Here is a 27,430-nt window from a genome sequence, read left to right as displayed (position 1 = left end):
TCAGTGATGGAGAACGCCAAGCTAACTGAACACGTATACCGAAGGTACAAAGTCCATCATTTTCTATTTTAATATTAGTATGCTTTTTACAACACTTCCATCTCTAAACAGTAGCATGACACTCCTATTACAAACCCTTATCTGTCATACCTTAGCTAAACGACAGATTATCACACTTTCCTTCCTTATTATTAGCCAAATCAAACCTGGCTCAGGAGACCCAACTCTGTATTTCTTCCAAACTGCACATTCAGTGGCATCATGTTGGTACCTTGAAATTGGTCATGGTAGGAGTATTTACACAACAGAACTCAGCAGGTGTTACAAATAAAGGCTCCTACTTTTCAGATACCAGCACATCACTGTGTGTAACATTCTAGTCAGCTCCTAACCCTTTGATGGGGTAAAGGCAAGAACTGCCTCAATTTACATAATTATTATTTCAAACTATTCCTAAATTTATGAAAGTGAATTCTATTTTTCCTTCCTGGAGCAAACTGAGCCAAAAAAAAGAATGATTATCTTAATACATTTCCCAGAAATGAAGAATTAAGAGCATCTACATAACTCTAGATGACAGTGAACCGAAAATGCTTCACTCAAAACAAATCATCAACAAAGGCTCAAAATTTTACAATACCTTATGCTACTTACTAACATTCTATTTCCTATATTTAACTTAAATTTCTTTAAGTTTTAATTTCCAAGAAATGTGAGTTTTGAGAAGCTACATGACTTTTAAAGTTTATGTCATTTAGTAAGAACCTTCCCTTTAACTTCTGTAAGTATCTATTTGTTCTTACCTCCAAACTTTGTGCTTCTGTTGACTCCTTCTCATAGCTGGCATCCTTTAAAGATGACTCTAAGCTTTCATACTGAAAGAAAGCAACACTGTAAGTAAAAGTACTATAAATTTTATTCCAAACTATACCTGCCCTCTGACCCACCAATTCCATGAAAAGCAACAGTAAAACCACACTGCAGAAAGACAGCATCATCCACAGCTTCAAATTTACCACGATAATTTTTATTATACTATTATTGATACTCAACATGGAAAAATCTGGCATTCAAGAAAACAAGATCTGAGTGAGAATGAAGAAAAAAAATGAACAAGGGAAAAAGACAATCTTAGAGGGTTCAAGTAACAGAGTTCTCTTTCAGACAACAAAATAAGTAAGCTTAATATATAAGAGGAACTAAAAGACAATCATTGAGCCAAGGAAAGAAAACTACAAAAAGAGCCACACAACCTTTAGAACCAAAAAAGGCAACAGATGAAATTAAGGTTTAAAAGGTGATTGGGCATAGGTGACCAAGAAGGCAATGGCACCCCCCTCCAGTACTCTTGCCTGGAAAATCCCATGGACGGAGGAGCCTGGTAGGCTGCAGTCCATGGGGTCGCTAAGAGTCAGACACGACTGAGCGACTTCACCTTCACTTTTCACTTTCCTGCATTGGAGAAGGAAATGGCAACCCACTCCAGTGTTCTTGCCTGGAGAATCCCAGGGACAGGGGAGCCTGGTGGGCTGCAGTCTATGGGGTCGCACAGAATTGGACATGACTGAAGCGACTTAGCACCAGCAGGCATAGGTGAAGACAATCAGTAAGATGGAAGCTAGATCAGAAGAAAATATCCAGACTGAAGTGTGAACAAAAAGATAAGAAATCCAGAAAAGAACATAAGAGATATGTAGGATATAGTAAAAAGCTAAAATACAAGTATCTGGAATCCCAGCAAGAGAAGAAAAAAGAGAAAAACAGTATTTGAAAAAGTTATGATCAAGAGAATTCCAAAACAAATAAGACATTAAGCCACAGATTCTGGAACATCATGAAGCCCATGGATGAATAACAGAAGACACCACATCCAAACAGCTAGTAACACTGCTGAAAATCAAAGATAAAGAGAAAATCATAAAAATAGGCACATAGTTTCTTATAAATTATACACTTCCTGCCATATGACCCACCAATTCTAAGATATTTACAGAAGAGAAATAAAAACATATACCTACAGACAAAAAAAGGTAGAATGATCATAGCAACTTTATTCATAATAACCAAAAGATGGAAATAACCACATTCAGAGGTAAACGGATAAAAGAAAATGTGGTATGTTGATATAATGAAAATGTACTTTCAAGTTAAAACAAAAAACTACTATATGCAACATAGTGAATCTCAAAAATACAATGCTACCTGAAAAAAGCCAGACACAAAAAAGTATGATTTCATTTACAGAAACTCTAAAATAGACAAAAACTAATTTATGGAGATAGAAATATAAACAGTGGTTGCTGGCAGGGCTATGGGGCTGAATGAAAATGAGGACAAGGGAAATGCAAAGGTGACAGAAATGTTTTATGTATTAACGAGGAAGGTAGATTCCTGGGTGAATACACCTGTGAAAATAGAGAGAACTGCGTATTTAAGAATGTCCATTTAACTACTGAAAACTACACTTAAGGTTTTTAAATTGAAAGAGAAAAATAATTCAAAAAAAGACATAACACCAAATTTCAATAAAACTTATAGCTGACTTCGACCCATAAACAACATGCCAAGAAAAAAAGTAAAATGAGGTGTCCCCAAAGTGCTTAAAGAAAACAACTGCCAACTCAGACTTCTATAAAGAACATCATACAAAACAGAGAAATAAAGACATAGTCAGACAAAAACTAAGAGTTATCGACACTATGTTACAGAAAAAAAACAGGAGGTCCTTCTATTCTTTAAGAGGAAAAAAATCACCTCAGATGGAAGATGGAAAGGAAGGGAAGAATGAAAAGTAATGGAAAGAATAAATGTGTGGATGAATCCAAATGAATCTTGACTGTCTCAAAGAATAATAGAAAGAATAAATGTGTGGATGAATCCAAATGAATCTTGACTGTCTCAAAGAATAATAAAATTATTTGGGGGTTTATATAAATATAAAGGCAAAATATAATGCAAAAGGCAAAATATAATAGATAAAAGGGGGCAAGTGGAATTAAAGCATTCTAAGATCTTTGCACTATTCATTAAGCAGTATTATAATAGCACAAATTTATATTAGAACTCAATAATTTAAAAATATACACTACAATCTCAAAGGTAACCATTAAAAAAAAAAATCCGTAACTAACAAACCCACTGATGTAGAAAATATTGAATTAGTTAAAAACTGTTTCAATCCAAAAATAAAAAAATAGAAGAGAAAAAGGCATGTGGGACAGATGGGTCAAACAGGAAAATAGTTAAGATGGTAGATTTGACCCCTAATAAATTAGAAATTGTATTAAATGCAAATGAACTAAATAGTCTTTTAAATAAAAATATTTTTTAGACTGATTAAAAAAAGAAAAACCTATCTGTATGATGTTCAAATCACTAAGCTATGAGGAAAATGTACATTAAACCTCACTGAACACCACTATAAATCAACCATACTTCAGTAAAATTTAAAAAAACAAACACCTCATTGAGACAACACTTCACATTTGTTAGGATGGCTATAATCAAAAAGACATAATAACAAGTGTTGGGAAAGATGTGGAGAAAATGGGACACTCACAAGCTGCTGGCGGAAATATAAACTAGCACAGCCGCTGTGAAACACAATATGGCAGTTCTTCAAAAAGTTAAATATAGATCCAACAATTCTACTCGTAGGTATACGCCCAAAATAATTCAAAACGTATATTCACACCAAAATGTGTACAAGAATGTCCATAGCAGCATCATTTATAACAGCCAAAAAGTACAATAACCCAAATGACCATCAATTGAAAAATGGATATGTCAACTGTAGTAAGCAATATTATTTGGCAAAAAAAGATATATATAGTATTGATATTTGCTACAACATGGATGAGTTTTGAAAACATTATGCTAGGTTTAAAATGCTAGTCACAACAAAGCACATGTTATATATATCATTCCATTTACGTGAAATGGAATCCAGAGTGGGCAAGTTTATAGAAATAGAAAGTGGGTAAGTTGTCTAGGGCTTGGGAATAGGGGAGATTGGGTGAAGGGTGACAGCTAAGATGTGCAGGGCTCCTTTAGGGTGTACAAAGTATGTTCAAAAACATTTTGTTTTGTTTAGTAAATAAACTAAAAGTATACTAAATATACTAAAGTATACTAAAATATACTAATTATATAAATATTCACTTGTATAATTTAAATGGGTGAACAGTACACTATATGAATTATATCCCAACAGAGCTGTTTAAAAAACTACTATAATAGTTTCAAAACCCTCAGATACCAGGGAATAAATAAATCTAAGAAAAGATGTGCAAGACCTCAACACAAAAATGTATAAACAACACTGAGAATTTTAAAAAGACATAATTAGAGGGATATACCATGGTCCATCGATAAATACTCAACATTGTAAAAATGTAAATTTTTTCCAAATTAATCTATATAGTCAATGTAATCCCAAATTCCCAGCAGGCTATGTGCATGTGTGCATGTGTAAACTGATGAAGTGATTGAAAATTTATATGAAAAGACACAATCTCGAAAAACAAGTCTGGCGATTTACACTGTCAGATACCAAGACGAGCTAGGTAGCTTTTAAAAAGCATGGTATTGGTGCAAAGATATATACATATATGCTGCTGCTGCTGCTAAGTTGCTTCAGTCATGTCCGACTCTGTGCGACCCCAGAGACGGCAGCCCACCAGGCTCCCCCGTCCCTGGGACTCTCCAGGCAAGAATACCGGAGTGGGTTGCCATTTCCTTCTCCAATGCGTGAAAGCGAAAAGTGAAAGTGAAGTCACTCAGTTGTGTCCGACTCCTAGCGACCCCATGGACTGCAGCCTACCAGGCTCCTCCGTCCACGGGATTTTCCAGGCAAGAGGACTGGAGTGCCATTGCCTTCTCCAATATACATATGTGTGTATATATATAAAATAGACCAAAAGAACAGAAAATATTATAAAAACAGACTCAGATATACACAGTCACAAGATTTAAGACAACAACACTACAGAGCAAAGGGGAAAGATGGCCTTTTAATAAATGGTACCGGTAAATTCAGCAGCCATATGAAAAACATAAAATACTAACCACCAAATCATACATCACAGACTGAATTCTAGATTAATTTGCAGCTGAACTGCGTTTCCCCTCAATATGTGTTTGTTGAAGCTGCAATACCTCAAAATGTGACTGTATTTGGAGACAGGCCTTTCAAAGGCCATTAAGTTAAAATGAGCCCATTGGATTAAGATAGGCTCTAATCCAATCTGACTGGTACCCTTACAAGAGAAGGAAATTTGGACACAGAGAGACATCAGAAACACGCACCTGTACAGAGAAAAGACAATGTGAGAACAGACTAAGAGGCTGGCCGGTTATGTCAAAATGACAGGCCTTAGCACAAACCAAACCAGTCCTCACCTTGATCCTGGACTTCTAACCTCCAAAACTGTGAAAAATTTAATTTCTATGTAAATCATCCAGCCTGAGGTATTGTGTTGTAACAGTCCTATCAAACTAATAAAAAGACTAAATAAGAAAAGTAAAAAAAATAAAGTTTCTAAAAGATAACACACATGAATATCTTCATATTCTTGAGTAGACCAAAAAAAAAATTTTTTTTTAAATAGGAAACAGACAGCAGTCATCATAAAGAAAAGATTGACAAATTAAACTGTTACAAATAAGAACTTCTGCTTACCAAGACACCACTTGAAATATAAAGGCAAACCAAGATATTTGTAATACATGTATCTGACAAAGGACTTGTATCCAAAATATAGGAAAAATATATATATCAAAAGGAAAAAGATAACCAAAGATTTTCAAAAGATAAAAGATAATTTTCAAAATGTGAAAAAAAATTAACTAGGCAACATGAAACAAAAAGGATATATCCAAATGGCCAATAAAACATCAAAGGGTGCTCAACCTCATCGGTCAGGGAAACAAAACCCGAAATCATAATGAGACATCACTATGCACCGACCACAATGGTTACAATTTAGACTGGTAATATGAAAGCAACTCTCATACTTTGCAAACAAAGCATTAATAATCTTAAACTTACACAGAAAACCTGCACTGAAAAGTAAGGATCCTAGAGGATCCTAACATGGATGTCCACATTTTCAAAAATGTCTTACCTCCTTTTGAACAATGCTAAATTTTTCAAGCAGTTTACATTTTTCTTCAATCAGTGTAGAAAGTTCTATAGCAAGCTTTTTCTCTCTCCCTAAAAAAGAGTTAATGTTATCATGTTTTTAAGCTTATTTAATTACAAACAACAATGATGTGAACTAAAATAGAAAAAAAGAGCTTACCCACATAAAGCCGGCTTCTAACCTGAAACAAATTTTTAACAAAAATTACATTAAAACAAACATACATTCAGGCAAATATAACTTATTTAATTGCTACTGACAACTTAAAGTGTTTCTTATTACCTTTAGTATAAACGTAAGCTAGCCAAAAAGTGTTGTATTTCCATTGAGAAAATAATACTACATATTAAAGTCCCCCCATTGAAGATTCACATTATTTATTAGCATAATAAAGGCTCTGAAATAACTCTACCTTAAAAATACCTGTTTCATTTCATTTAGCCCACTGCTCCTCAAACATATTTGACCCCAAAACAAACTACTTAAAGAAGCCCCTATCATCTCCCCTAGTACTAATATCTAAAATAACACAATTTGAAAAATGTTACGATGGGGCCATGGATCTGCTGACTATAAAGTAAAAAAACTTTTTTCTTCTTTAACCTCTCTTTCAAACAATGAAGGGAAAATTTCAATTTATAAAGGGGTCAGGCTTAGGACTAAAAAACAATGGGGACATGCCTGCTCCCCCTTCACTCCCCAAATGGGCCACAAGGGCCAGAATAAATAAGTGCTGCTGCTGCTGCTAAGTCGCTTCAGTCGCGTCGGACTCTGTGCGACCCCATACACGGCAGCCCACCAGGCTCCCCCGCCCTGGGATTCTCCAGGCAAGAACACTGGAGTGGGTTGCCATTTCAGTACTGAGAAAAAAAAGCAATTGGGACTTAGATAATCTACACAAGATATACAGGAATAAAATTAAATGAAACAAGATTTAAAAGTCAAGGTACAGCATAATTAGTTAGATAAGGAACAACTAGTGAACTGAAACAGATTCAGAAACTATCTCAAAAAGTAACAGGAGGAGGAGGAGGCGGCAGCAACGAATCTCTTATAAATGGTGCCGAAGCAGGACCCGAAGCCTAAATTCCAAGAGGTGAGAGAGTGTTGTGCTTTCATGGGCTTCTTCTTTATGAAGCAAAATGTGTAAAAGTTGCCATAAAGGATAAACAAGTAAAATATACATTACAGTGGTTGGAATAAAAATTGGGGTGAATGGGTTCCAGAAAGCAGAGTACTCAAGTACGTGGATACCAATCTGCAGAAACGAGAACTTCATAAAAGCCAATCAGAAGCAGTATGCAGAGGGAAGATGCGAGGGGCTGCCCCTGGAAAGAAGACTGCTGGGCTGCAGCAGAAAAACGCTGAAGTGAAAACAAAAAAGAACAAACAGAAGACACCTGGAAATGGAGATGGTGGCAGCATTGGTGAGACACCTCAGCCTCCCTGCAAGAAAAGGACTTGAGTAGATCCTACTGTTGAAAACCAGGAAACATTCATGAGCAGAGCTGAAGTTAAAGATTCCTGAAGAACTGGAACCATGGCTTGTTGATGACTAGGACTTAATTACCCAGCAAAAACAGCTCTTTTATCTTCCTGCCAAAAAGAATGTGGATTCCATTCTAGAGGATTATGCAAATTATAAGAAATCTCGAGGAAACACAGATCACATAAGGAGTATGCAGTCAATGAGTTAGTGGCTGGGAAAAATGAGTACTTCAGTGTGATGCTGGGCACTCAACTGCTCTACAAATTTGAGAGGCCGCAGTAGGCTGAGAGGAGAAGGCAATGGCAACCCACTCCAGTACTCTTGCCTGGAGAATCCCATGGACGGAGGAGCCTGGTAGGCTGCAGTCCATGGGGTCGCTAGGAGTCAGACATGACTGAGCGACTTCACTTTCACTTTTCACTTTCCTGCATTGGAGAAGGAAATGGCAACCCACTCCAGTGTCCTTGCCTGGAGAATCCCAGGGACAGGGGGAGCCTGGTGGGCTGCCGTCTATGGGGTCGCACAGAGTGGGACACGACTGAAGTGGCTTAGCAGCAGCAGCAGCAGCAGTATGCTGAGATCCTTGCCGACCACTCTGATGCACCCAGGTGTACAGAGGGCCACATCTCCTGAGACTGTAAGAACTGGAGCAATGTTGGCCTATACACCTCTGAAAGAGAAGAGCCTTGCTTTATTACTGAATTATCTTCACAATTTCCTAAAATACCTGGCAAAGAACTCTGCAATTTTGTTCAGTGCCAGTGATTATGAAGTGGCTCCCCCGAGTACCATCGGAAAGCCATGTGAGGCACATGCACCCACCCACATTTGATCTCTATAAACACCTTTTTGTTTCTTAGTCCTTCTCTTGTACAAACAATGTACTTTGGAAATGTTCGTGTATAACAAAATTGATGTTTGTTTTCTGTTTGATTTTAAACAGAGAAAATAAAAGGAGTTACAGCTCCTTTTTTCTTTCCTTTTTTTCATTTCAAAGTTGCTGCCAGTATATTCAGTGATGGACAACAGAGAGACATACTGTAGAGTGTTTTATTGCTTAGCTGACAAAGCTGCTTTTGAACACTGGTGGTTTCTATTCCTTTGACACTACGCACTTTTATAATATGTGTTAATGCTATATGACACAATGCTCTGATTCCTAGTGCCAAAGGCTCAATTCAGTGTGTATAACTGAAAACATTCATCCATTTGTGCTCCCCTTTTTTTTAATGGTGCTTAAAGAGCCCATCCTTTGTGAGTAATCCATCCATATTGTTCTTTAGGCATTTTATCTTTGCCCAATTGCTGAAGAACGGTGGCTTGTTTCATGGTTTTTGTATTTGTGTCTAATGCACCTTTTAACATGATAGACTCAATGTATTGTGTAGCTACAATTTTCTGGAAAAGTTAATCTTTTAGAAATTGTTTTTCAGATCTTTAATAAATTTTTTCTTTAAATTTCAAAAAAAAAGCAACAGTAAATCATTTTTAAAAAAGGAGAAAAAATCGTTAAAGAGATAGGGAAGTGAGAAGAGCCAACATCTTAAACAGCAATAGTCCCAAAGACAAAAAAAAAAGTAAAATGCAGAAAAAACTTCTCAGAATTAAAAAATATAAAAGATTTCATATTTAAATATTTAAGATAATTCAAAGAAGAAATAAGAAAACAGTCAAGCCTAAACAAATTGTATTGAAATAAGGATACCAAAAGCCTCTACAGAGAACAGATCACTTACAAATGCATAAGAATCACACTGACAAGAGACCTTTCAGTGAGTAACATTAGATATAAAAAGACAAGGAAGTAAAGGATTTTCAAGTATTAACAGGATGAAACTTTAGACCCAGAATGCTTAAATCAAACAAACTGCTGTTCCAACATAAGGACTTAATTCAAACATTCTCAAGCATACAAAAGTTTTGCCATACAAAGACCAATACTAAACACAATATAGAAAGAAGTATCCAAATATGAGAAGAATTAAATCCAGGAGACCCTACAAGAGGTATGTCAATTACTGATGATCAAATATCTTGGTAATATTTATTGTTGTCTTCAGGGATGGAGAAGGGGTGGAGAAGAAAGTGAAAAAGAAAAGAGAAATATTTTTAGAACTAAAATTCTAGATTATACCAACATGAAAGTAGTTTGGAAAGTGAAAGAGACCAAGGGATGTGAGAGTATGCTAAATAAGGTTCTTGTCTTCTCACTAGGAAAATTTACTTTATGAATGCAGAAAGAACTGAAAAGAAATATATCAAAAGTGGAACAAATTAATAAAGTATGCTAGGAGAAAGTGGTCCAAATACATCAGTAATCAATAATCGTAACATGTAGATACAGTAAACTCAGTGAAAACACAGACTTTCGGATTAAATATTTTAAAAAATTCATACAGAACTGAATCACTTTGCTGTATGCCTGAAACTAACACGACATAGTAAATCAACTATACTCCAATAAAACAGAGAAATTTGTAGAGTACATACATTAAGTAAAAGACCACAGAAAGACCGGAAAATATAAGGATGGAAAAAGACACAATAAACATTACCAAAAAGAAAATTGGTCTAGCTGTATTAACATCAGATAAGAAACTTTAAGACAAAAGCATCAGTAGAGTTATAGAGGGTCACTAAATATTGACTAAACAGTTAACCCACCAATAAGAGATATAGCAATTCTAAACATATATCCACCTAACACAATATTCTCAAAATACGTAAAGAAAGAATTGAAAAAACTATAGAAAGTAACTGATAAATCCATCATGACAGTGGAATTCAGCCAACTTCTCTCTATTCTTGATAGATGAAGGAAACAACAACAAAAAGAGCAAGAATATGTGATACATGAACACTACAAATGAGCAAGTTAGCAAGACTGACCTAATAATGGATGGGTATGGAATGATACACATGTATTTGTTTTCAATAATACTCAGTGGAATAGGAAAAAGAGCACAGAAAAGGTGTATGTCCATGTGGCACTCTCATACGTAGCATGGCAGACAAATGGGAAAAGGAAAGACTATTCAATAAACAAAGCTGGGAAAAGGTTATTTGGCGGGTAGGGTGAGGAGGATGGGGAATTACAGACTCACTACCCTACACCAACCAGAAAATTAACTCAAAATGGATCAAGCTCTTCTGTGCTAAATGGAAATTGCTTTCATTAAGAATTTCTACTCATCAGAAAACATCTTAAGAACAATGAAAAGATGTTTCATACTGGGACATCTGTAATAGACATAATCAACAAGGATATCATCAAGAATACATAAGGAGGGGTTGGGAAGAAGGCTCAAGAGGGAGGAGATATATGTATACTTATAGCTGATTCACTTTGCTATACAGCAGAAACCAACACAGCAGTGTAAAGCAATCAAACCCCAATTTAAAAAAATTTTTTAAAGAATACATAAGAAATTCCTACAAATAAAAAGGAAAAGAACAAACTACTCAAAAGAAAAAGGGGCATAAGACATAAACAAAATATTTCCCTGAAGAACAAATACATATGGCCAGTAAATAAAGTTTCCAATCTCCTTAGTGATCAAAGAATACATCAGAACCATGGTAAGATACCATTCAAATGGCAAAAATAAAGAATTTCAACAATAATAACTGTTGGAGAGGACAGAGATCAAATGGATCTCTGGGACCTCTTATATATTGCTGTTGGGAGTATAAACTGGTACAGACATCTGGAAAAGAATTTAGCATTACCTTTTAAAAGTAGAACCTCCAGCATGCTAAACCAAGTAAATCTCAGACCCAGTATATTCCCAAGAGAAACTTACAAATACACAACAGGAGACAAGTATAAGAATTTACACAGCAGCATGATTTGTAATAGAAAACAGCTGGAAACAACTCAAAGGCCCAAGACCATAAAAAATATAAATTAACTGTAGTATATTCTCTTGATGTAGTATTAAAACAATCAAAATGAGCCAAAAATATGGATGAATCTTAGCAATATAGGATGGAGTAAAAAAGTTCTAAAACATGGTATTTGGCATGAAACTAAGCAAAATTACTATACTTTTGAAGGATATATGTATTTAATACATATGACCAAAAATAAATTTTTTTTGAGGCATTGGAATATCAATACAGGATCTTGAACAGGATTACCTCTACTTCAGGGAGGCAGGGGGATGAAATGAGGAGGATCATCTAAATTTAAGTGACAGTCAACATCTTTGATTCCAGGTGGGTGGTATATTCACAGATGTTTAGTAGACTATTAAAAATAAACACCACCCCAAATAAGAAATAAGAAATAAAGGCAGGGTTTTAGTATTAGTATGGAATACTCGTGTAAAGGAATTTTTTAAAATTTCAGCACTTTAAAAAATTCCTACAGGGATTTCCCAAGCAGTCCAGTGGTTAAAACTCCATGCTTCCACTGCAGCGGGGCATAAGTTCTATCCCTGGCCAGGGAACTAAGATCCTGCATGCTGCATGGTGTGGCCGAAAAATGAAAGAAAAAAAAAATTCCTTAAAATCGATATTCAGTTTCTAGTAGCAACACATTAACACAACTAGCCCACAAAATGATTAACCTGTTTCCTTAAAACAAAAGATACGCTTCTCATATTACTTATTCAACATTAAGACTGAATGAACATTCTCTTAGTACACCTAGCATTGGTTACTTACCGACTGAAAACTTCTCCACAAAAACAAGAGAACAGCAAAAAATCCAACAATAGTTGCACAAATCACCAATTCCCATGGAAAACCATACAAATTGGATTGTCTCATATCTTCAGGCAATGCTGCCACAGCCTTCAAGACAAAGAAAATTAACTTGTTAAAAAGTTTTGATTACAACACACCAGATCTGCAGCACCTTTATCATGGTGCTCCCAGCCCTACAACTATAATAAAAATGTTTGTTAAGTCACTCAGTGTACAGCATTTTTGTTCCAGCAGCCCTGTCAGACTAAGACATAAACATAAGTACAAGTTTACATGTAAACACTACTAAAACCTGTTTCATAAAATGACCTGTTATTAACCACTATCACCAAGAGATGAAGGAAAACAGTAGGGCGAAATGTAATGATTTTTAAACCAGAGTTCTACAGAGATGCCTGAAAGTGAGAGTAAGAGGAAAGAAGGCCAAAGAAAGAAGCTGAATCAGATGCTCTTATCCTGATTCAATCAGTTTAGGTTTTTTCCATAGAGTATATTGGCTTCCGTATAAGATTTACCTGGGTGGGGGGGGAATGGATCTGCTGCTTTATCAAAGTTTAAAAACTACTGATGAAACCATGGCTTTGGAATCTGAATCCCTCTACCATACCTCTGTGGCTCCCTTCTCTTATCTGTAATGGGAATAATGCTGTTTAAACATGGAGGACAGGTGCTCATTAGAGGTAACTCTTCCTACTATTTGTCTTCCAAAGACCACGATACTGTAATCATGGCCTTTCCCCATTACTTCTTTCCCTAGCAAGTCTTCAGCACAAAACAGCTGAAGGCTTTTGCAGCTGCTTCTGTATTTTACCTTTCTCTGGGTCAATTCATCTTCACTGTCATCCAATGAGGTTATTTTTATTTTGTTACCAGGCCCCACATATTATTCAATCACATAAAAAGGTAAAAGGGGACTTCCCTAATGGTTGGATGGTGAGGAATCTGTCTGCCAATGCCGGGGTCACAGGTTCAATCCCTAGCCCTGGAAGACTCTACATGCCACGGGGCAACTAACCTCATTGCGCCACAACTACTGAGCCCGATCACCTAGAGGCCTTGCTCCACAAGAGGGGAAGCCACCACAGTGAGAAACCTGCGCACAATGGAGAGAAGCCCTGCTCACTGCAACTAGGGGAAGCCATGACACAGAAACGGAGACCCAGGGCAGTCAGAAGTAAACAGAACAAGGGAAAAGGTAGGGAAACAGTAGAAAAATATCCTTTAAGAACAACCTGAAGTTTGATCAGGTTTGAGTCTTTCCAGAGTTAAATCCAAAACCTCTATTGGCAAATCTTTCCTTTTTAGGCCATTTCTAGCTAGAAAAATACCATTTAATATCTATTCTCCTTTTTAAAATCTTTTTTATAACTCTGATCCATATATACTATTTACAGTTCATTAAGCTGTATTAAATAAACCTTAAATCTTTTCTAAAAAAAAAAAAAAAAAATACCCCTTACCCTGATCTCTACCTCTGCCTTTCCCTACATTACCAGCTCACAGTATTGTGACGTCACTATACACAACTAATGACAATTTTTTAAAATTATTTCTGTTTCTGAGAAAAAGGAGTATTTGGACACACAATACTGGGAAGAAATGGATACGTGTTTATATATGGCCAAGCTCTTTCTCACTGTACACCTGGAAACTCTCATAATATTGTTTGTTAATCAGCTATACCTCGATACAAAGTAAAAACTTTTTAAAAAAATTTAAAAAGAAGATGTAGTGTATACACACACACACACACACAATGGAATGTTATCCATTCATAAAAAAGAACAAAATTTTGCTATTTGCAATATGAGTAAATCTGGAAGGTATTAGCTTAGCGAAATCAGCGAGACAAAGACAGACACAGGACATTATCACTATATGCGGGATCTAAGAAATAAAACAAATGAATGCAACAAAACAGAAAGAGAATCACGGTTATAAAGAACAAATCTGTGGTTACTAGTAGGGACAGGGAAAGGGGAAAAGGCAAGACAAGGGGAGGCAGGTAAGAGGTACAAACTACTATGCATAAAGTAAACGACAAGCAGAAGATATTAAGGAGAGGTGGCAAGAATACACAGAAGAACTATACAAAAGAGATCTTCGTGAACCAGATAATCAGGATGGTGTGATCACTCACACTCACCTAGAGCCAGACATCCTGGAATGTGAAGTCAAGTGAGCCTAGGAAGCATCACTACAAACAAAGCTAGTGGAGGTGATGGAATTCCAGTTCAGCTAATTTCAAATCCTGAAAGATGATGATGTGAAAGTGCTGCACTCAATATGTCAGCAAATTTGGAAAACTCAGCAGTGGCCACAGGACTGGTAAAGGTTAGTTTTCATTCCAATCCCAAAGAAAGGCAATGCCAAAAAATGCTCAAACTACTGCACAATTGCACTCATCTCACACGCTAGTAAGTCAACTGAAGTGAAAGTTGCTGAGTCGTGTCTGACTCTTTGCGACCCCATGGACAGTAGCCAACCAGGCTCCTCTGCCTATGGGATTTTCCAGGCAAGAATACTGGAGTGGGCTGCCATTTAAAGTAATGCTCAAAATTCTCCAAGCCAGGCTTCAGCAATAGATGAACCGTGAACTTCCAGATGTTCAAACTGGTTTGCAAAAGGAAGGGGAACCAGAGATCAAATTGCCAACATCTGCTGGATCACTAAAAAGCAAGAGAGTTCCAGAAAAACATCTATTTCTGCTTTATTGACTGTGCCAAAGCCTTTGACTGTGTGGATCACAATAAACTGGAAAATTCTGAAAGAGATGGGAATACCAGACCACCTGACCTGCCTCTTGAGAAACCTGTATGCAGGTCAGGAAGCAACAGTTAACTGGACATGGAACAACAGACTGGTTCCAAATAGGAAAAGGAGTACGTCAAGGCTGTATATTGTCACCCTGCTTATTTAACTTATATGCAGAGAACATCATGAGAAACGCTGGGCTGGATGAAGCACAAGCTGGAATCAAGACTGCCGGGAGAAATATCAATAACCTCAGATATGCAGATGACACCACCCTTACGGCAGAAAGTAAAGAAGAACTAAAGAGCCTCTTGATGAAAGTGAAAGAGGAGAGTGAAAAAGTTGGCTTAAAGCTCAACATTCAGAAAACGAAGATCATGGCATCTGGTCCCATCACTCCATGGCAAATAGATGGGGAAACAGTAGAAACAGTGGCAGACTTTATTTTGGGGGGCTCCAAAATCACTGCAGATGGTGATTGCAGCCATGAAATTAGAAGATGCTTACTCCTTGGAAGGAAAGTTATGACCAACCTAGACAGCATATTCAAAAGCAGAGACATTACATTGTCAACAAAGGTCCGTCTAGTCAAGGCTATGGTTTTTCCAGTAGTCATGTATGGACGTGAGAGTTGGACTATAAAGAAAGCTGAACGCTGAAGAATTGATGCTTTTGAACTGTGGTGTTGGAGAAGACTCTTGAGAGTCCCTTGGACTGCAAGGAGATCCAACCAGTCCATCCTAAAGCAGATCAGTCCTGGGTGTTCACTGGAAGTACTGATGCTGAAACTGAAACGCCAATACTTTGGCCACCTGATGCGAAGAGCTGACTCATTGGAAAAGACCCTGATGCTGGGACAGATTGAGGGTAGGAGCAGAAGGGGACGACAGAGGATGACATGGTTGGATGGCATCACTGACTCAATGGACATGGGTTTGGGTGGACTTCAGGAGTTGGTGATGGACAGGGAGGCCTGGCATGCTGTGCTTCATGGGGTCGCAAAGAGTCAGATATGACTGAGTGACTGAACTCAACTGAACTGAAACTACAAGGATATACTGCACAGGGAATATAGCTAATATTTTATAACTTTAAGTGGAACATAATAGAAGTTCTGAATCACTATATTTTACACCTGAAACTAATATTATAAATGAACCTCATCTCAATAAAAAAATTTATGGTCAATTGATTTTTAACAGCAGTACCAATACAAAATCAATGAGGAGAGAGGAGTATTTTCAACAAATGGTTTTGGGACTAGTGAATATCCACTTACAAACAAATGAAATGAAACCTATACTTTATATTACACATAAATATTAATTTAAAACACATCACAGACCTTAATGTAAGAGCTAAAACTCTTAGAAGGAAGCACTGATGTAAATCTTTGTGACCTTATTTTAAGCAATGGTTTCCTGGATATGACACCAAAAGCATATAGAACCAACGGGAAAAAAAGATAAACCAGATTACATCAAAGTTTAACATCAAACTTTGGTGTTTCAAAGGTCACCATCAAAAAAGTGAAAATATAATCCACAGAATGGGAGAAAACATTTGCCAGTCATGTACCTGATAAGGAAGGGTCTAATATTGTGAATGTATAAAGAACTCTTATGACTTCAACAGTAAAAAGATAAATAATCCAATGTCTTAAATGGTAAAAAAAAAAAAAAAAAAAACTGAATAGATATTTCTACAAAGAAGATAATGGTCAATAAGTATATGTGAGGTTGTTCAACATTATCGGTCATTCGGTTCAGTTCAGTTCAGTCGCTCAGTCGTGTCCGACTCTTTGCGACCCCATGAATCGCAGCACGCCAGGCCTCCCTGTCCATCACCAACTCCCAGAGTTCACTCAGACTCACGTCCATCGAGTCAGTGATGCCATCCAGCCATCTCATCCTCTGTCATCCCCTTCTCCTGCCCCCAATCCCTCCCAGCATCAGAGTCTTTTCCAATGAGTCAGCTCTTCGAATGAGGTGGCCAAAGTACTGGAGTTTCAGCTTTAGCATCATTCCCTCCAAAGAAATCCCAGGGCTGATCTCCTTCAGAATGGACTGGTTAGATCTCCTTGCAGTCCAAGGGACTCTCAAGAGTCTTCTCCAACACCACAGTTCAAAAGCATCAATTCTTCGGTGCTCAGCCTTCTTCACAGTCCAACTCTCACATCCATACATGACCACAGGACAAACCATAGCCTTGACTAGATGGACCTTTGTTGGCAAAGTAATGTCTCTGCTTTTGAATATGCTATCTAGGTTGGTCATAACTTTCCTTCCAAGGAGTAAGCGTCTTTTAATTTCATGGCTGCAGTCACCATCTGCAGTGATTTTGGAGCCCCCAAAAAATAAAGTCTGACACTGTTTCCACTGTTTCCCCATCTATTTCCCATGAAGTGATAGGACCGGATGCCTCAAAACCACAAGGTACCACTTTACATTGTTGTTAGTTGCTAAGTCGTGTCCGACTCTTTTGTGACCCCATGGACTGTAGGACTGTGGCCCGCCAGGCTCCTCTGCCCATGGGACTTCCTGGACAAGAATACTAGAGTGGGTTGCCATTCCCTCCTCCAGGAGATCTTCCCAACCAAGGGATCAAACCCACAGCTTCTGCATTGCAGGCATATTCTTTACCACTGAGCCACCAGGGATGCCCACACTCATCATTAGGGTGGCTGTATAGGAAGGAAAAAAACATATTGGAGAGAATGTGTGAAATTCAACTCTCATAAACTGAGGGTAGGAATGCAAAATGGTACATCAATTGTGGAAAACAATTTGGCAGTTCTTCCAAAAGTTAAACATACAGTAAATATGACCCAGTAATTCCACTCCTAGGCATACACTCAAAAGAACTGAAAATATTCATTTAAAAAGCTTGTACATGAATGTCCACAGCAGCATAATTCATAACAGTCAAAAAGCACAAACTCAAATATCCATTAAACTATGAATGAACATTCAAAATGTTGTATGTCTAGTGCAACATGAATGAATTTTGAAATTGTGATAAGTAAATGAAGCCACACACAAAAGGCCACATACTATATGATTTAATTTACATGAAATGTCCAGAATAGACAAATTCATAGAGATATAAAGTAGATTAGGGGTGGCCAAGCTATGAAGTAGGGATTGATGATGAAGTAGCGATTGAACAAAGTAGGGAAAAACCACTAGACCATTCAGGTATGACCTAAATCAAATCCCTTACTATTATTATACAGTGGAAGTGACAAAGAATAAGAAGAGGTAGCAAGAATATACAGAAGAACTATACAAAAAAGATCTTCATGACCCAGATAATCATGATGGTGTGATCACTCACCTAGAGCCAGACATCCTAGAATGCGAAGTCAAGTGAGCCTTAGGAAGCATCACTATGAACAAAGCTAGTGATGGAATTTCAAATCTGATGAGCTATTTCAAATCCCAGAAGATAATGCTGTTAAAGTGCTGCACTCAACGTGCCAGTCAATTTGGAAAACTCAGCAGTGGCCATAGGACTAGAAAAGGCAGTTTTCATTCCAATCCCAAAGAAAGGCAAAACCAAAGAATGTTCAAACTACCGCACAATTGCACTCATCTCACACACTAGCAAAGTAATGCTCAAAATTCTCCAAGCCAGGCTTCAACAGTACCTTAACCATGAACTTCCAGATGTTCAAGCTGGATTTAGAAAAGAAAGAGGAACCAGAGATCAAATTGCCAACATCCATTCTATCATCAAAAAAGCAACAGAGTTCCAGAAAAAATCTATTTCTGCTTCATTGACTACACCAAAGCCTTTGACTGTTTGGATCACAACAAACTGTGGAAAATTCTTAAAGAGATGGGAATACCAGACCACTTTACCTGCCTCCTGAGAAATCTGTATGCAGGTCAAGAAGCAATAGTTAGAACTGGACATGGAACAACAGACTGGTTTCAAATCGGGAAAGGAATATATCAAGGCTGTATATTGTCACCGTGCTTATTTAACTTATATGCAGAGTACATCATGAGAAATGTTGGGCTGGATGAACCACAGACTGGAATCAAGATTGCCGGGAGAAATATCAATAACCTCAGATATGCAGACGACACCACCCTTATGGCAGAAAGCGAAGAAGAACTAAAGAGTCTCTTGATGAAAGTGAAAGAGGAGAGTGAAAAAGTTGCTTAAAGCTCAACATTTAGAAAACTAAGATCATGGCATCCGGTCTCATCACTTCAAGGCAAATAGATGGGGAAATAATGAAAACAGCGAGAGATTTTATTTTTTTGGGTTCAAAGATCACTGCAGATGGTGACTGCAGCCATGAAATTAAAAGATGCTTGCTCCTTGGAAGAAAAGCTATGACCAACCTAGACAGCATATTAAAAAGCAGAGATACTACCAACAAAGGTCCATCTAGTCAAAGCTACGGTTTTTCCAATAGTCATGTATGGTTGTGAGAGCTGGACTATAAAGAAAGCTGAGTACCAAAGAACTGATGCTTTTGAACTGTGGTGTTGGAGAAGACTCTTGAGAGTCCCTTAGACTGCAAGGAGATGCAACCAGTCCATCCTAAAGGAAATCAGTCTTGAATATTCATTGGAAGGACTGATGCTGAAGCTGAAACTCCAATACTTTGGCCACCTGATATGAAGAACGGACTCATTTGAAAAGACTCTGATGCTGGGAAAGATTGAAGGCAGGAAGAGAAGGGGATGACAGAGGATGACATAGTTGGATGGCATCCCCGTCTTAATGAACATGAGTTTGAGCAAGTTCCAGGAGTTAGTGATGGAAGGGAAGTCTGGCGTGCTGCAGTCCATGGAGTCGCAAAGAGGTGGACACAACCGAGTGAACTGAACTGAACTGAAGGGACAAAGTGAGGCGAGAATTGGGACTGATTACTAATAAGGATGGGGTTTCTTTTTAAAATGATAAAAGTATTTCAAAATTGTGGTGATGTTTGCACAATGCAGTGAACATACGCCAAAAAAAAAATCACTGAATTTAGCATTCAAAATGGGTAAATTTTGTTATCTGATTATATCTCAATAATTATTTTTTTATCTAAAAAATTAAAAAGTAGAGCAGTGTTGTGCAAGCCTAGGCCCCAGGCTAGTTTTGTGAGAATAGTGTATTTAGCCAAAAAAAAAAAAAATCATCCAGGTGAAGATATTGTTCACACAGTAGAACAACTTGCACAAAATCTGGCTACCCAAATACTTCCCATTCAGTACCCTCTTCTCTACTTCCCAGGTGGCTCAGTGGTAAAGAATCCGCCTACCAGTGCAGGAGATGCAGGTTCAGTCCCTGGGTCGGGAAGATCCTCCCTCTGGAGAAGGAAATGGCAACCGACTCAGTATTCTTAACCTGGGAAATCCCGTGGACAGAGGAGCCTGGCAGCTTATAGTCTATGGCCTCACAAAGAGGCAGACACGACTGAGCACGAGCACACCCTCTTCTCTATCCTATGTGACAAGTCTGTCACCTCTCCCTTACACTGTGTTCCTCGTTTTGTTGTTCTTACATCTAACCTACATACTTCTATCAGGAAGATCTATTTAACCCAAAAGTCTAACCACTGAAATACTTTGAAGGCTCTCCAGCACCTACATCACTTGGAACCTACTTATGTCTCCAACAAGCATCACTGCATATTGCTCCCTGAGCCCGCTTTACACTCCAGTAACACTGCTCCTAGTCGGCTGTACACACCATGCTGTTTTCATTGCTTGCTTAGGCTATTCACTCAGTCTGCAGAGGCTTTCATAATCACTCAAGAAAATGTGCTCTCTCCCACCCCTCAATTTCCTCAGCACTTACTATGTATGCTTCAGTAAGGACTTGATCCATTTCTACCTTGTACTGTTTTTGTCTTCTCTCCCTTAACTGACAGTATGACAGCAGTGGCCCAGACTACGTCTTGGTCTGCTTAGACTCTCCATATAACTATCATCTGTATTTACATTTATACATATACAGACACTAGACACACTATGGTTGAGTAAGTGAATATCAACGCAATAGAACTTTTTAATTTACATAATAAGAAACAAAAAATTGTAACTGCCCCAATATTTAAAGGGGCTTTTGACATTTCTAACGCAGTTTGTTTTTTTTTTTTTAAATACGGTGACATGCCCCTAAACATGTCAACAAAGACACTTGTAAACAGTTACTGAGAAAAATCCCTGCAACTTGATTATAAACTGAACCTTAAAAAACGAAAAACAAATTGTGAACACTGGGAGCTCAATATCTCCAGATCTTGACGTTAACACGACCGTTTACATTAACAAGATAGAAAGAAGCGACGAACAAACTCACTTATGGTAAAGCACCTCAAAAGAGCATTATTTCTTAAAAGAAACCGCAGAATTAGAATCCCAATTCCCTGTCCAGGCTTAGATGTCCTTTCAAGCAACGCGAAGTTTCAGCATTTAAAAGGAACTGATTTCAGAGGATCAGTCCTCAAGTTTCTCACAGTCGGGGAAACCACGTGTCATCAAAATAAATAACATGACCGAAAGGCTAATTCATTTTAGGAAACTCACCTTTCTAAAGTCCTGCTAAGCATAAGCAAATGCTCTCTTCACCTTCCGGATCTCCAGGTCCCCCTACACCACATCAGAACCCGCCCAAGTACCCTAGGAACCTGTGCCCTGGACACAGGCCGCAGCCCGCCGGCAGGTGAGAACTGGCTTCAGGACCTCCGACTACTGCGGCTCAGACCCCAAAGCCAAAGTCTGCAGCTTCCTTCCCCGGGAGGCACCCGCGACCCCTGGGCCAAGTAACCCTGATCGCGCCTGGACTCACCCAGCGAAGCTTTGCCAGGACCAGCCCCAGGTACGGCTGAGGGGCACTCCCGGGCCCCTCCATAGCGCCAGGGCTGCTCTGGCAATCGGAGCCGTATCCAGGGCCTGCCCGAGCCACAACAAACGAACAGAACACGCAGCGTTCGGTCCGGAACCCAAACCTGCACCGGGCAACCGGATCAGACCACTGAGGAGCCGGCTACAGGGGGGTGCTGGAGATGAATGGCGCCGCCGTGCCTCGAGCGTCCACGCTGACCACCCGGGGAGCTTCGCCACCCACCCCAGGTTACGCTTTGCGTCCCTAAGATCCGAAGGTTCAAACCCGGCCGCGCGAGTCTGCGATCTGTACTCTCCTTGCCACCCTACCCCGAGGTTTGGTTTCGGCCGGGCCGCGGCGGGGAGGCGGGGTCGCGGGGACTCAGTTAATTTCCCTTCCTTCTTCGCGCGAGGTTCGTAGACGTGTCCCTGTCTTTCTCTCTTAAAGGGGCCGGCCCTCTACCTAGAGAGGCCACCCATCCTTGGAAATCGAGGTGCTCTAGGCTGAAAGAGAAGGATTCGGCCTCCGGCCCTGAGTTGTAGCGCGGGCCGCAGACATCCCCAGCGAAGGTCAAGACCATGGCCCAGAAATCCCCACCATCGGGCTGGCGGCTGCTAGACTTCTCCCGGAGGCCCCTCCGGGTCGCCCGGTTGGGTGAGCGCGACGCGCCTCCTCTGCCCGGCTGCCGGCGCCTGGCCCAAGCCCAGCCCCCAACGCTTTCATCTCGCAGCCCTGCAAGAGCCTGCTGTCCGCACCCCACAGAAGCCTTGATGGCGTCGTACCCCGGGGGAGCCCGCCGGCCCAGGGAAACCGGCCGCCGTCTTCATTCCACTCACAAAATGGCTTGCGGGGCCCGGGCCTCTGCGTCCTGCCAACCGTGTCCGGACTTTGGACAGGAAGGCGTCTCGGGTCAGCTGTGATCTGGGCAAAGTTTAACCTCTCCCACGCAAGAGAACATCGATCGGGCCTTCGGTGCCCAGCGGAGGGCTCCAGGGGCTTACTCACTTTTACCTGAGTTACCTGGGGTAACTTGCTGCGCAAAACTCTTCAACTCCATGAGCTCCTAGTTACCCAGACGCCAAATCAAACCCGCATGAACCTCAGCTGGGCGCGTGTTCTCTGAAAAGGGAGCTAAAAGTAGCACCTTGCCCTCTAAATTTAGGACCCTATATTTAGGTCTGTTGAATAAAATACCCAGGGATGGATCTGTTCTTAGAGATGGGTTTTATAACCCATCTCTGCATTTTCCAACAGAAGTCCTCGTTGAAGCAACAAGAAAAGGAAAGGAACGGGTACGTCTTCCTTAACAAATCACCTGAGAGAACTCAACAGTTGAACAATATGTTAGTTCCTTAGGAAACTTCCCTAACGTTAAGCTCCAGCAGCAACAAAAGCATTGTGCCATAAAGAATCCAAAAATGGTCCAATTCACGGTGGAAGATTTTCGGAACCAAAACGCCGCCTAGATTTTCCGAACTCTCGTTTGCCACATCAGCCTAAGGAGTTTCAGGAACTATCGGTAGCAAAGAGCAGCAGAAATTGCTTAATAATTCTCATATTTAAGGTATTACACAACCTTCATATGTGTTGGACAGTATATACTCAAACTAAATTATGTGTATAGCTTATTAAGTCAAACAGAAGCCAAACTAAAACTCTGTCTTTAAAATTTAAAAGAGTCTTAGAACAAAGTATGCCTCAAAATATTGTATTACTGAATGAAAATTCTTCAGTAAATCTGAACATTTTCAGAGAACTCCAGAATTACTTTCAGCTTTCAGGACTTATTTACAACCTAAAACATTTTTTTTTTAAGTCCCTTTGCTCTCCCAGAGACAGTCTGTGCCCTTTTCTAATTTAACAGTAATTACCATTACAAATATTAAAAACATAGATCAGGAACAAAAGGATAAATGAAAATTTTTAAAAATCTACAAATTTCCCCATGGCAAAAACAGTAAACCTTAAACTCAATGCCAGATCCAAACCTAATTTCTGTACACACTTAATAGTCATGTTGAAACTTACCTCTTCCTCTAGATCTTTCAATTCCATTTTTTAAAAAGTTCATGTTAAAATATCCTAATATGTAAGTAAAATTCTAATAAGTACCTCATATCTTTGAGAAAGATTTCAGGTTCTAATACATCCTGCACTCTTCTGTTTCTACAATGACGGTGATCCAGTTCTGACACTTGTGTGGTAAAGGGGTGCCATAGGTGGAGTTGTGACTACCAACCCATAATCTAATTTCATGGACAAAACTCCTGGTCAATTTTTGTCTTTAAATATCATGCAAGTACTACTCTCTTAAAATCTACAATTGAAAAGAGAAACCCTGGATTAGGTAACTGATAAAAATAAAATTGAATGTTTTAACATATATTCATATAGAGTATGACTTTTACCATATTTACATTCAAAGTTTGTTCTCCTTAAGTAGATATGGGATTTTGCCACTTATATAGGCCTACCTGAAAGGAAATGGAGAACATATGCGGTTAGTGTTTGTGACAGCTACAAGAACCCATACAAGAACACTGGAAACATGCTAACCAGTAAACTTGGTCCACAATCCAGAAACTGATTTCCCTTATAAAGGGCCCTGTTGCTAAACTATAAATACTAGTTACTCCCTTTTAATTAAACAGTCAGTTGTCACTGGCTATAAGATCTAGTCTTTCAAAAGAAAGTCAAACATGCTGAGCCACATCTTCATTCTCTAATGATGTAAGAGTTTGTTCTCAAAACATGTTAAATCAGGAGCTACCTGTTGAACAAGAGTTGGGTAATTTCCATTGTTTATTCCATATATAAATGAAGCATTCTAGTTAAGAATATATAAATCTTAGAACTCAAAGAGCCCCTTCAGTTATAAAATAAAGTAGATAAAAGTGGTGTTGATTCCTATTACTTAATTTTTTAAAAAGCTTTTTTTTTGTACAAAATCTAACTGAACTTATCAACAAATAGAAACAATTTAGGCAAGAAAAAAAGGAAACCATTTCACCTAAATTTATGGGTGCTTATTAGAACATTAAGATTGTTGAAATTCCTGGTCTGACAGGAACTCTTCAGAATATTTAGTCCAAACATTATGAACTTAAAGCCATATTGAGGCCAAACAGTTGAAATAAGTGTAGGGAAATAAAAAGTGCATGTCTACTCAATACAAGCACTATTTAGCTTGAACTTCTTGTTGCTGTAGAAGAGTGGGAGACTATGTATTACAGTCTTCTACTTCTTCAACAGAATGCAGAAATCCAGATTTTTGTATGAATGCACATTTTAAATGCAGGCAACTGATTCATAATGTTTTACACAAAGCTCAAGTCTATAACCTGTCAAGCCTGTCATATAATCTCTGATAGTAGAATTTTAAACTGAGACTTCCCCAGAGAATAAGTGACTTTCCAGGGTCACAAGATAATTAATACATTTAAAGTCAATATTTTCATGTCTAAAGAATTTCAAACAAGATGTTCATATAAAATGTATTTGACAAAATTTACTGAGTCCACAAAAGTAAGCATACTTAGCACAGCCTATATTAAATAAGCACTTAACTGTATATGAAAGGTTAATATGGTATAGCAATAATTTTTTAATTTAGTAACTTCACTGGTATAACTTATGGAGAGACGACAAGTAAGGGCTATGTCAGTAGGACATACTAATAAGTAGAATTAAATAAGCAGTTGAAAGTTTTATTATAACTATTTTAGAAACTACATCATCATTAGTTTTTATTCTCTCCTATGCTAGAGCAGACTTCTGAGTAATGTTTTTAACCAACGTCTTCAACACCAAATCATATTGAGTAAATTAATCATTTCTCTGAGCTTATTTACTAGGTAATGTCAACTCTCTGGAACCCACCAAAGAAAGTGAGGAGGAAGCCTCTGAAAGCACAAGAATATGTGTCATTAAGCCTAGTTTTCACAAATACTCTTACAGTCAGTGGCACCTGGTCACCTTAGCTAGAAATCTGGTAAATTTTCCTGTTTTCCATTTTCTCCTTGCTACTTTCAATCAGTCACTAAATCCAGTGAATTCTATCTGCAAAAGATATATCTAGTTTGTTCTTCCAATCATTTTAATAACCACTATCAGATACTTAATAACCACTATCAATAACCTCAGATATGCAGATGACACCACCCTTATGGCAGAAAGTGAAGAGGAACTCAAAAGCCTCTTGATGAAAGTGAAAGTGGAGAGTGAAAAAGTTGGCTTAAAGCTCAACATTCAGAAAACGAAGATCATGGCATCCGGTCCCATCACTTCATGGGAAATAGATGGGGAAACAGTGGAAACAGTGTCAGACTTTATTTTTCTGGGCTCCAAAATCACTGCAGATGGTGACTCTGCAGCCATGAAATTAAAAGACACTTACTCCTTGGAAGGAAAGTTATGACCAACCTAGATAGCATATTCAAAAGCAGAGACATTACTTTGCCAACAAAGGTTCGTCTAGTCAAGGCTATGGATTTTCCTGTGGTCATGTATGGATGTGAGAGTTGGACTGTGAAGAAGGCTGAGCATCGAAGAATTGATGCTTTTGAACTGTGGTGTTGGGGAAGACTCTTGAGAGTCCCTTGGACTGCAAGGAGATCCAACCAGTCCATTCTGAAGGAGATCAGCCCTGGGGTTTCTTTGGAGGGAATGATGCTAAAGCTGAAACTCCAGTACTTTGGCCACCTCATGCAAAGAGTTGACTCATTGGAAAAGACTCTGATGCTGGGAGGGATTGGGGGCAAGAGGAGAAGGAGACGCCAGAGGATGAGATGGCTGGATGGCATCACTGACTCAATGGACATGAGTCTGAGTGAACTCTGGGAGTTGGTGATGGACAGGGAGGCCTGGCGTGCTGTGATTCATGGGGTCGCAAAGAGTCGGACACAACTGAGCGACTGATCTGATCTGATCTGATCAGATACTTAGGTCAGAGGTTAAAAAATATGGCTAGTAGGCCAAACTCAACCCACAGAACATTTTGTCTGACCTGCATGGTATTTTTTTTTTAATCTGAATATTTGCCAGCAATTAAAAATTGGGAGATTTCAAGCTTCCCTGGTGGCTCACTGGTAAAGAATCCACCTGCCATTTTTCACAGAACTAGAACAAAAAAATCTCACAATTTGTATGGAAACACAAAAGACCCCAAATAGCCAAAGCAATCTTGAGAAAGAAGAATGCAGCTAGAGGAATCAACTTTCCTGACTTCAGACTATATTACAAAGCTATAGTCATCAAAAAGACAGTATGATACTGGCACAAAAACAGAAATATAGACCAATGGAATAAGATAAAAAGCCCAGAGATAAACCCATGCACCTATGGATATCTTATTTTTAACAAAGGAGGCAAAAATACACAATGGGGCAAAGATAGCTTCTTCAATAAGTGGTGCTGGGAAAACTGGACAGCTACACGTAAAAGAATGAAAGTAGAACACTTCCTCACCCCATCTTAAGTCTCTTCAGTCATGTTCAAC

The 27,430-nt window shown here is 38.7% G+C and overlaps 1 protein-coding gene and 1 pseudogene across 15 annotated transcripts in view; one reads left to right on the top strand and one right to left on the bottom strand.

The window, feature by feature from the left end:
* Positions 1-27,430, bottom strand: part of MIA2 (MIA SH3 domain ER export factor 2) — a 96,907-nt gene that overhangs the window by 46,285 nt on the left and 23,192 nt on the right. For 6 of the 15 annotated variants that reach the window (XM_019983429.2, XM_019983432.2, XM_070775491.1 and 3 more), the window contains exons 7-10: positions 12,301-12,429; positions 6,303-6,324; positions 6,126-6,214; positions 804-875 (exon numbers count right to left, since the gene is read on the bottom strand). In XM_019983429.2, the coding sequence (XP_019838988.2) occupies positions 804-875; positions 6,126-6,214; positions 6,303-6,324; positions 12,301-12,429 (312 nt within the window). Of the gene's footprint in view, positions 1-803; positions 876-6,125; positions 6,215-6,302; positions 6,325-12,300; positions 12,430-21,897; positions 22,641-22,715; positions 22,848-22,944; positions 22,975-23,961; positions 24,173-27,430 lie in introns of those variants that run through there. The other 9 variants (XM_019983435.2, XM_019983444.2, XM_019983443.2 and 6 more) reach the window with 8 other exon arrangements.
* Positions 7,201-8,628, top strand: LOC109575384 (mortality factor 4-like protein 1; annotated as a pseudogene).

This window comes from Bos indicus, chromosome 21, assembly GCF_029378745.1.
Source record: "Bos indicus isolate NIAB-ARS_2022 breed Sahiwal x Tharparkar chromosome 21, NIAB-ARS_B.indTharparkar_mat_pri_1.0, whole genome shotgun sequence".
NCBI classification, from domain to species: domain Eukaryota; kingdom Metazoa; phylum Chordata; class Mammalia; order Artiodactyla; family Bovidae; genus Bos; species Bos indicus.
The sequence above is the reverse complement of the archived record's forward strand: the minus strand, read 5'-3'. Positions and strand labels throughout refer to the sequence as shown.